We start from the raw sequence: 11274 nt of genomic DNA, 5'->3' as shown, positions 1-11274 counted from the left end.
GGAATGGTTGAGAAGAGAGAGGGTTTTTTTTTTTTCTTTTTCTCTTCTTTCCTCTCTCCTCTTTTCTCTGTTCAAATGCTGTTTTCACTCTCAATTGTTGGCGAGAAGTTATTGAACTAGATAGATAAAGGGACAGGGGGGTTGGGAAAAGGATAGCCGTATATGGACGGAGTTCAACCCCAAGATTTTAAATCAAAGGTGGGTTTTGGCCCACAAATGATTAGTAGACAAATCTCAAGCCTAAAAAGAGGGAGGATGAAGGGGGGTGGGTATGGGTAGGTGGGAGGGTTGGGGAGAGGGAGGAGGGAGGGGGGTATTAGGGGTATCACTCTGCGAGCTGAGAGGAATTATGAGAGAAGCAGTAGAGGGAAGGAGGTGGAGGAGAAGGGAAATATGGAAGAAGTACAGTTTGTAACGTATAATGTAAAGGGGTTGTAATGTCCTGGGAAGAGATTTAGATTGTTTAGAGAGTTGCAACACAGAACATCTTCAGTGTTTTTTTTTTACAGGAGACACATCTAGAGATTGAGTCAAATGTTAGGCTGAATACTAGACACTACCCAGTATGGTACTATGCAGATTCACCTATTAAAAGAGCAAAGGGGGTAGCTATAGGGTTCGCAAAGAATATAAGGTTTGAGTTGGAGAATAGAATGATGGATCCTGAGGGAAGATTTCTGTTTCTGAGGGGTAAAATGCAAGAAATTGAGTGTACAATAGCTAACATATACTGCCCAAATAAGAAGCCAGAGATATATTTGAAGGGAGTATTGAAAAAACTGATGGGTTTTAAAAAAGGCCATCTGATAGTGGCTGGAGATTTTAATGTTTGTATGGATCTGCGGATGGATACAACCTCTTCTGTGCAGAGGGAGGAGAGTAGGTCTCTGAGATCATTAAAAAAGTTGATACATGAATGCCAACTGGTAGATATATGGAGAATTAAGCACATGAAAGACAGAGACTATACCTTCTTCGCACATGAGACATACTCTAGATTGGATTATATACTGATAGAACACCGATTTATAGAGTCTGGAGCAGAAGCAAAAATTGAAGTAAGGTCTTTATCAGATCATGCCCCTGTTGCAATGAAATCAAGATGGGGAAGAGAGGTGAAGAGAGGCTTAGTTTGGAAGATGAATGAGGCACTTCTTCTGGATCATGAGATTGATCAGAAGATCGAGATGGAAATCAAACGATTTTTTGAGGAGAATGATAAGGGAGAAGTGTCGGTGGCTACAGTGTGGGAGGCTCATAAGGCTTACATAAGAGGATTACTTATTGCAATGGGGGCAAAAAAGAAAGGGGGGAAAAAATTAGCGGACTTCTAAAGGAAATATTCGATCTTGAACAGGTGCATAAAAGTAAAATATCTAAGGAGATAATGAAGAAGATAATAAAAAAAAAAGAAGAGCTAGAGACCTTGATGGAAGAGGGAAAAAGAAGAGTTTTTAATAAAGTAATAAGCAAAAGGTATAGATGGGGAGATAGGCCGGGAAAGTACTTAATGAGAGCCTTAAGAAAAAAGAAAAATAGGCATTATATAGAAAAAATAAGAAACCCCAAGGGTGAAGTGGTTCACTCAACAAAAGACATTGCTAAAGTATTTAAGGAATATTATAGTAAGCTGTATAATATCATCCCCCAAGATACTATAAATAAAGTTGAAATAGTAAATGGTGAAAAAAGAAGAACATATCTAAAAAACGCAGGCCTACCAAAACTGAGTGAAGTACAATCGAACTCCCTAGGATCAGAAATTACACTAGAAGAAATAAAAACAGCATTAAAAAGTACTATGGCGGGGAAAAGCCCGGGGCCAGATGGGTATACTGTGAGATACTATAAAAAATATAAAGAACTGTTAATACCCAAATTGAAGATATACATGAATGCCCTGGGGGGAGAGATGGAAATGAGGCAAGAATCTCTACAGGCTAATGTAGTTTTAATTCATAAGGAAGATAAGGATGCCTCCCAGTGCTCAAGCTATAGACTAGACCAATCTCATTGTTGAATGTAGATACTAAATTGTACGCAAAGGTATTGGCAAATAGGTTGAAAGATTTAATGCCTTATTGGATACACGAGGATCAGGTGGGGTTCGTCCCAGGAAGAGAGGGCAGAGATAACGGGTTGAGATCATTGTTGCTCATTCAGGAAAGTAGAAAAGGGAAAACCCCAGTGGTGTTGTAAATTGATGCCGAAAAGGCATTCGATAGAGTGAATTGGAGATTTACGATGGACACCTTGGAAGCGCTAGGGCTGGGAGTTAGAATGAGAGAGTGGATTGGAAAGTTATATAGACGGCCCTCAGCAGCTATTATGGTTAATGGAGAAAGGTTGGAGTTTTTCGAGATGTCAAATGGAACAAGACAGGGATGTCCACTGTCCCCATTGTTATATGTTTTATCTTTGGAGCCATTGCTATCTACAATAAGGAAGAATATAGATATAAAGGGAATATGGATAGGAGAGAGAACATAAGGTGGCGGCCTATGCGGATGACCTGATGTTCTATGGGGGAAATCCTAGGATAACTCTCCCAAATTTAATGAGGTTAATGAAGGAATATGGGGAGGTATCAAATTTAAAAATTAACCCGACAAAAACTGAGATCTTAAATATAAATCTTATAAACAGTGAAAAAGAAATAATACAAGAAGAATTTTCCTTTGTATGGAGGGAAAAAGAATTAAAGTATCTAGGGGTAAAACTTTCTGCTTCATATAAGAATTTGTATAAACTAAATTATATTTCACTGCTAAATGAGATTAAAGAGGAATTAAAGAGATTAGGGGGAGGAAACCAGTCTTGGATAGGACGCATAAATCTGATAAAAATGGTAATTGTGCCCAAAGTCTTATATAAATTCCAAATGGTTCCAATCAAACTTCCAGAGGTATATTTTAAAGAACTTAAAAAAATGATAAGATATATATGGAGGAACAAAAAACCTAGAATATGTTGGGAAACGTTGAGTAGAAGTAAGGAGAGGGGTGGTTTGGGAGTACCAGACTTTAAGAGATATTATAAATCTGTAATATTGGCAAGAATTTTTGATTGGACGCACAATCCTGGGAAAAGTTGGGCCAAAATTGAAAATACACTGAGTGGAACAAATCTGGGCGGGATCATATGGGTGCCCGCACAATATAGGGGATTAGATGTTAACACAAGCAAGTACAGGTTAAACGTTTTAAGAGTTTGGGAAATATTGCACAGACAGAAGGGGTGGGTTTTTAATTCACTGTTAATACCACTAAGGAATACAGAGTTTTTCGCCCCAGGTAGGGAGGGTATCACAGGAAAATGGATTATAAAGGAGGACGCGCAATTGAGAGATATAATGGTGGGGAAGGAATTGGGATCATATAAAGAGTTAGAAAAGAAGAAAGGAGATGTTTTCAATAGGATGGATGAGTGGCGATATCACCAATTGAAGCACTTTATTGGGAGACTCCCGAAGCCTTTGAGAACTAGAAAGGATTGGAATCCATTTGAAAAATTGTTGGAATCACAAGGAGATGGAAAACACAGAATTGCTAAAATATATAAAATATTCACTGATTTAGACACCAGCACAAAACCAATGTATATAGGGAAATGGGAAAGAGATTTGGGGATGGAAATAGATGAGGGGAAGCAGAAAAAAATATATAGATTAATTCACGAAAATATTAGCATGCGAGAGGTGGAAATAAATTATAAGTGTTTGATAAGATGGCACATTACACCACAAATTGAACATAAAATGAATGGGGAGATCTCACCACTGTGTTGGAGGGGTTGTGGGGAAATAGGCACGTTGTATCATATATGGTGGGAGTGCTCAAAAATACAAACATTTTGGAAGAAAATAGTTCACTTAGTAGGAAGGATTACCGAAATCAATATTAGGTTAGATCCAGAGGTTTGTCTTTTCCACGATACAGAGTTGTCAGCAAAATTATATAAGGATTCGGGTGTATCGTATTTTTTGAGTGCAGCAAAGAGTTTGATACCCAGGTTCTGGCAAAAAAAGGAAGTGCCAACGGAAGAAAATTGGGTAGTTAGAGTAAATCAGATTTGTGATATGGAGAAACTTTATTATATGCATGTAGACAAGATGGGGACATTTTATGCAAAATGGAAAAAATGGGAAGATCATAAAGGGAAGGTGAAATATATGAAGATGTAATATCCTATTAAACATACTTTGATTGCTTTCCATAGTGAGGAGGTAGGAAAACGCAAAGTGGTCGGGAGGCAGGAGGGTGGGAGATGAATGTGGATGGTAAGAGGGGGGGGGGGAATAAAGATATTTTAGGGGGATAATCATCGTAGTAGAATGATATTGTTTCATTTCCTTTTTTTTTTTAATTGGAGAAAATGATGCTAAAATTTATTTTTTTGAAAATCAATAAATATTTATAAAAAGAAAAAAAAATGTGAATGTTACTGCAGCCGACTCTATTTTCAGCATCCTCAAGTTGGTTCTTGAGAGAGTGCAGTTTGTCTTGTAGTTGTTCAATATCACCTTCATACCTATCCAAGACCATGGTGACATCATCCATTCTATGTTCCCACATAGAGGTTCTTTCTCCCACATCCCGAACATCTTTCAGCAATTCCACCGACAGCCTAGGGGAAAACTCACTAAGCTCTTCCTGATCAATTCCCCTGATCTTACCCAAGAGAGTGGTATCTGAGTCCAGGCGGTTAATCTTTAAGGCAGATGGGAATTGCAGGGAGCTATTGGCTGATCCTTCTGAGTCACCAAGAGAGTGCTCCATGGACTCATCTGCTGGAGGAGCCATCTTGGTTGGGGGCAGGCACTGCGACTTTGGATACGTGTGCTGCTTTAGCCTAGTCCTGTCTGGCGGAGCCATGGTATCAGGCCAGTAGCTAGGACTCTCAAGTGCCTGAGGTAAGCGGAGCTAGCTCACTCTGCGGTCATCTTGGGCAGCCTCAAACATGTGCCCCAGGACTGGCCAAATTTCATTCCATCTATGGGCAGTTTGGTTGTACAGAAGTCAGTTTCTCTATTGACCTCTGTACAACCAGTCTGTTGGAAAAGTTTTGCTGGATTATTGCTGCCGGCAATGATGAGTGTATTCTGATGGCGGGGAAGCCTCCCCACTTTCAGAATAGCCCCCAGACAGATTCACATCGAGTGTGCAGATGGGGGGAATCTATTAATTTTCTTTTGTTCAACCCACAGGTTGAAAGAAAATAAATCATGTATGGCCTACAGACAGAAAAGTTCCATGAACATTTCTGAAACTTCGAGTGGTGGGGGAATGCGGACTAGACCCTCAAGGGGCTTACTCACGTTGTAGAATAGATCTAAAAAGTCAGTTTAGTAGTAGGAAGAAAAATACTGCACACTTTTGTAGTTACTGTAATCTCATCATAATTGTACAGTATAGAACAGAGGCAGATTATTATGACACCATGGGTTTAACTGCTTCCCACCTGCCCTCTAGCAGACATACTGCTACAGGGGGGGGGGGGGGGGGGAGGGGAGAGAGAGAGAGAGAGAGAGAGAGAGAGAGAGAGAGAGAGAGAGAGAGAGAGAGTGTGTGTGTGTGTGTTTTTGCATTTCCGTGTAGGGGGTGCATGTGCACACTCCCTACCCGCGCCGCTATTGGCTCCTCGGCTTGTCAATCACTAGGTCCCAGTCGCCGATTCTTGGCTGGAACTCGATGATCATCGGCAGAGCTGACGGGAGAGGTCTGTATGTAAACAACACAGATCTCTCCCGTCAGCACGAACAGGCTGCTTTGTATTGCTCTGCATAGCAGAGCAATACAAAGCAACTTGTCTACATAGTAACACACAGTTAAGCCTTTAATTGCCCCAGATGTTAACCCCTTCCTGCCCAGTGTCATTAATACAGTGTCAGTGCTTTTTATTAGCACAGATCACTGTATTAGTGTCACTGGGGATATCAGTGGCAGTCAGTTCCCCCTCCCCCCCAGTGTCAGAATGCCCACCGCTGATCGTCACCATTACTGGTATAAAAAAAAATTAAATTAAAATTCCAGTATATATACTGCAATTTGTAGACACTATAACTTGAACATAAACCAAATAATTTACACATGTTGGGATTTTTTTTTTTTTTTAGCAGACATATAGCAGAGTACATTTTGGCCTAAATTTATGAAGAAATTAGATTTTTAAAAGTTTTTTTACTGGATGTTTTATAGCAAAAAGTAAAATAAAATATTTTTTTTTTTCAAAATTGTCAGTATATAGCGCAAAAATTAAAAAACGAAAAAAGGACATTAATTTCTTTTATGTACAAATTGCATGACCGTGCAATTGTCAGTTAAAGTAACGCAGTGCCGTATCTCAAAAAATGGCCTGGTCAGGAAGGGGGGTAAATCCTCTGGAGGGCAAGTGATTAAAGGTGTGTACCTTCAGGTGATTGGACACTGACAAAGTTTTTGAGGAAACCAGTGAGGCAACCCTGTCTTTTCATACCAATATACAAGCAGTGTATCTGGTTTGGCAGAACCTCTGTAAAATTTTTGAAGTCATACCCAGAGCCCCCCTGGATCCTGTGTGGGCTCTCATCTTTGCACAGTGTTTTGACTTACACAGAGCTGCATACTATGTATGTAGCTAAAATGAGGTGATAGGTATTTAAACTTCACTAAACGCTGGATATCTACTTGAAGAAAGGAGGAATTCTATCCTATGGATATGGTAATCCTTTTGAGAGGTCCATTTGTAACTATAAGCAGCGTAGGAATAACAGAAAGAACTCAATCTCTCAGGACTTGGGTTTTGTGAAGCAGGATGGTAGACTGGTCCTTGAGCCAGCAATTGGGGACAGGCTGCAAGTGTCTATGTGTTTCCCAGGAGACAGAGGATGTCCGAGTACTGAATCCTTCAGGGCCAATTTGGTGCCACCGAGAGCACCAGAATACCCCTTCATCCTGATTCTGCAAAGCAGTGGAGGAAGTAGTAGAGGGAAGGGGTATAGTAGCCAGAACAGGATCATCAGTGTGACCAGTGCAAAGACCTTGAAACCCTGAACCTGTCTACCCTTGTTGTTGTAGCTCGATGCCAATAGATGTGCATCTGTGGCATCCCCAAATGGTGAAGTTTACCATCCATAGATCCAGAATGGGACAGACATAGCTGTTCTGTTTCAGAAACATATAAAGGTTTGAGTAGAAACAGTTTTGTGGAACTGGAATGATCACTTCCTGATATAGGGTGCCTGGAAAAGAATAGTCCTTTTTTGTGTTTATCAGTTTCTTATCTGAAAGACCCCTGCCAAACTTTTGCAAAAGCCTGCAAACATCCCCCAACCCAAACTTCATTGCAAGGAGGACTTGTCACCTGGCTTAGGGAGCTTTGGAGTCCAGGTCCTCTTTTGCAGCTGGGGCTTGGAGCCTGAGGCTTATGTTTGATGAAAGGAATGTTATTTTGTTTTTTTAAGTAAACAAGTGTGGCAGGCTTTTGTGTCATGGACTTCAGCCTTTTTTTTCTTAATGGCAACAGAGTACACTTATGCAGTTACTTTTGGATGTAATCATCCAGAGCAGGACTGAACAAAACATTCCCCTTGAAAAGGCATGTGACCCCAGAAGGTGTGATGCCCAGCTGGAAGAACAGTTGGGAGTCCATTAAGTCATCCAGTGAGAAACTGTGGGTGTGGGGGAAAATCCTCCAGGTATCTGCCTGACTCAGTATCGCCACATTCAGGGTCTGAGGGTGCAGCAGCAGATGCCACAGTCCCAATCCTGTGACCTTTGGGATAGCAGACAACTCCTATATCTGGGATAAAACCTGACCCTGTGACTCCTCTGAGGAGGATTTCTCTGTGTTTCCCTCTTTTAGAAAAGATCTTTTCTGGTTGGTCAACTCATCCGCAAGATCCTCCTGTTAATAGGGAGGGGAAGGGAAACATTTCAATTTGTGACCAAGACTGTCTAATCTGGAAAGCTGGCATTGTAGACCAGTAATATCAAATGATAATTCTTCCCTTGAAATAAGGGAACCAAAAGGAAGGTGCCCTAAAGGTACTAATAAAACCAGAAAGGAAAATGGAATCAGAGCCACAAGGACCTAACGGACCCCTAGGGAATATAGTTGAAAGAGAGCTACACCCAGGTGTCTTTCTTTAGGAGAGAGAAATTTGGGAACCCTCCCTGCTCCTGATTCCCCCTCCCCACCACCACCATTGCTCAGACATGGGCTGCTGACATTAAAGCTGGGTATATATTAGCAGAATTTTGAATGGATATTTTCAGAACTTTTGAATATTGTTTTCTTTTAACATTTGATTTAGGAATGACTTTTCTACTAGTGTAAGTGGTTTTCATTTGGTAATGTGTACATTCAAGAAAGATTTTCCATTCTACAAGTGTATACCTAGTCTAATACTGGACTCATGCTATTTAACAGACGTCCCTGTCAGCTGAGAGGAGTGGGTACTGAATCAGACACCCTTGTTGCTCAGAACTAGGATGGCAAAGTGTCCAAGGCAGTCCCACATTTTGATAACTACTGACCCTTATAAGTGCTCATTCATCTTATAGTCAATAATCATTGTAGAGATGCACTACCCTGTACCAGTCCAGTCTTCCACAAAGGCAGCTTCCAGTTGACTCTGTGTAACATCACTGGCCCACACAGTGCACTTCCTTGAGAACACAAATGTGGGTGAGGAGACCTACTCCACCCTCAACAAAGGCACTCTTGGGCCACCCCACAGCTTCACTATATGACACTTGGGGCAGCCAGGAGGCTGCCTTTTTTAACAGAAGAAAATAGCAGCGTATTAAAGGAGAGGGAGAACAGTACTGGAGGCACACAACAACTAAGCATACAGTTTCCCTGAAGGACCTTCCCCCTTTATTATCCTTGGGTACAAGCACTGATAGGGTAACCACCAGACTTCACCAGTCTGGGAAATGGGGGGGACCCATCATGGCAGGTCACCACCTTAGACCTGTATAACACTCTGCCAGTCCACTAGGCAGAAAATCGTTGAATATAAGCTGCTATAGAGGCGAACATTATATTAACTGGTTGATTTGCCATCCACAGGCAAAGTTCAGGTTCACGCAAAACTACTAGAATTTCTGAAAAGAAATGTATTCAGCACTAAGCAAATAATGCCACACAAGTAAGAAAACCTTGAAAAGGACTTTACACACAATATCACACTGAGCTAAAGTAGGACTAAAAGCTGGGTGTATAATGGTGATCTTTAATAGAATAAACCACAAAATACTTTACAAAATGTTTAATGCATGCACATCAGATACAACAATAAATTTAATGAAATCAATAGTGTAAACATTTTACAAAAGCTTTTCATTATACATAGTCTGGACGAAAAAAAAAATCTACCATAGAATATCAGTGGCACGTAAAAAGTCTTTCATAATCTGATCCCAGAAAGATAGTACACAAAAATAATAGCACTTGTTCCTTTGTCAGTTTTGGGAATCAAAGAACTTGTCAGGTTGGTTGAACAGTCGCAAGCAATACTATCTGAAACCAATTAGAAATACCAGTATAAAAATAGCTTGTAATCCAGTTATAAATGGCTGCTGAATAGCAGACTGCGCCCACCATCAGCCACCAGATTGTAGACTTTGGCATAATACAGTTTACTGGAGTTCTTCTTGAGATCAACAGACAGAGGCTCAGAGGTTTGTACATGTCAGTTCCGAGTGTGACCCGTTCTTTCAGAGACCTATCTCCACACTGCTGGCGCACACACATTTTTGTCAGCAAAGAGTGCTTACTGCATAGTCCCACATGACAGGACAGATGTGGCTATTCTGTGCTATTTTTGGAAAGAGCAATAGGAAGTGATATTGTGATGGAAATTTCCAGGTGTTCACATGCAAGCTCCATTTAGGTATATGCTACCTGGTATTGTTTGATACACAATACTGGTTTTGTTTCTGCTGGAGAAGCTCTGTTATTGCCAGAAGTTTTTTGAGAACATGCTGTTGGAAATAAAAAATAAAGACATTCAATGCATGGGACTACAACATAGAACTAATAATAAATCATTTTACAACAGACTATAATACAAATCATACACTTGCTAGCAAACCAACTCAAAACTGGTGAACCTCAGTGAATGAAAACCTAGCCATTTTTATATACTATACTTGTACTGTTCTACATGCAGTGCTTCTCCTGAAGCTGTACTGTACAATCAGGCGGAGCAGGTTTCTGACAGCTAAACCAATGAAATGTGCATATATATGCAGAAACAGAAGAGTCCAAAGTAAAAACACAAAACAAAACTTCCTGAACCCCTACTGACTTCATTGAAGTTTTGCTGTCGTTGCTTTTCCTTAGACTTTAACGAGTACCTGTTGCGCTCCTCGCTCATTGCTGATAGTTCGGAGTTCATCAGAATGTGCCACACACATTTCGTGCAAAGCTGCCAGGTTACGGGACAGGTCAGTCCTACAGTGCTCAGTAGTATCAGGGAGTTCAGGTACATTCTAATGGAGGTGAAAGAGAAGAAAAAAAATGCGTATAACACAGGCTTTGTGTATGTAAGAATGTAAGTGTAAGCAACTGAAATTGGGACTGTCACTGACTTCAACTACATACGGAGTCACTGACTTGGAACAAGCATGCAACCTACTAAGTCTGAACTTCTGCCCTGCATAAACATTTTAGGCCAGAGACTTGCTAAGTAGATGAAGTCAGGATGACAGTCTTAGAACCTTCACCTTTAAAAAGAAAAAAAAAAAAACTCCACAAATCAGTCCAATTATTGGTTTTTGTGGATAACTGCAACAAATCCCCACATACTTCCTTAGGATTCTTCTAAAACAAAGTACAGTAAAGTTCCCAGGTGTTAAAAATTTCAGTAACGATAGAAAATTTCAAAAAATATTTAAGTAAAACAAGTTAGCAGTTACACCTTTCATATTCCTAGGCTCTCATGGTCCCTTTAGCAACATTATCAACAAATGTTACATTCCATATTTACCAACAGTAAAGACACAAATGAGATGATTGCCATCTAGGTTTCTGCCTGTCCACGTACTTCCCCTGTAGAACAATTATTTTATTCTACTGTGAAAGGCTACACATTTATGAGGCATCTTGTGCTTGTATACAAAGAAACCTGACTTGCACCTTTACAGGTAAAATATCAGATTAGTAAGGCTACAAGTTTAGTGTCAATTATTCTTATTAACCACTTGCCTACAGGGCACTTTCACCCCCTTCCTGTCCAGGCCAATTTCCAGCTTTCAGCGCTGTCGCACTTCGAATGACAATTGCGCG

The 11274-nt window shown here is 40.4% G+C and overlaps 1 protein-coding gene across 8 annotated transcripts in view; it reads right to left on the bottom strand.

The window, feature by feature from the left end:
- Positions 1–9197: 9197 nt before the first annotated feature.
- The window catches only part of RASA1 (RAS p21 protein activator 1), a 127584-nt gene continuing 125507 nt past the window's right edge, over positions 9198–11274 (bottom strand). For all 8 annotated transcript variants that reach the window (XM_089679628.1, XM_089679629.1, XM_089679632.1 and 5 more), the window contains 2 exons: positions 10344–10478; positions 9198–9968 (listed from right to left, as the gene is read on the bottom strand). In XM_089679628.1, the coding sequence (XP_089535754.1) occupies positions 9885–9968; positions 10344–10478 (219 nt within the window). In that variant the 3' untranslated portion in view covers positions 9198–9884. The remainder of the gene's footprint in view (positions 9969–10343; positions 10479–11274) is intronic.

Source organism: Staurois parvus, unplaced genomic scaffold (assembly GCF_062004578.1).
Source record: "Staurois parvus isolate SC_StPar_1 unplaced genomic scaffold, SC_StPar_1.0 ptg000229l, whole genome shotgun sequence".
NCBI classification, from domain to species: Eukaryota; Metazoa; Chordata; class Amphibia; order Anura; family Ranidae; genus Staurois; species Staurois parvus.
Note: the sequence above shows the minus strand (reverse complement) of the source record. Positions and strands in the feature narration are given on the sequence as shown.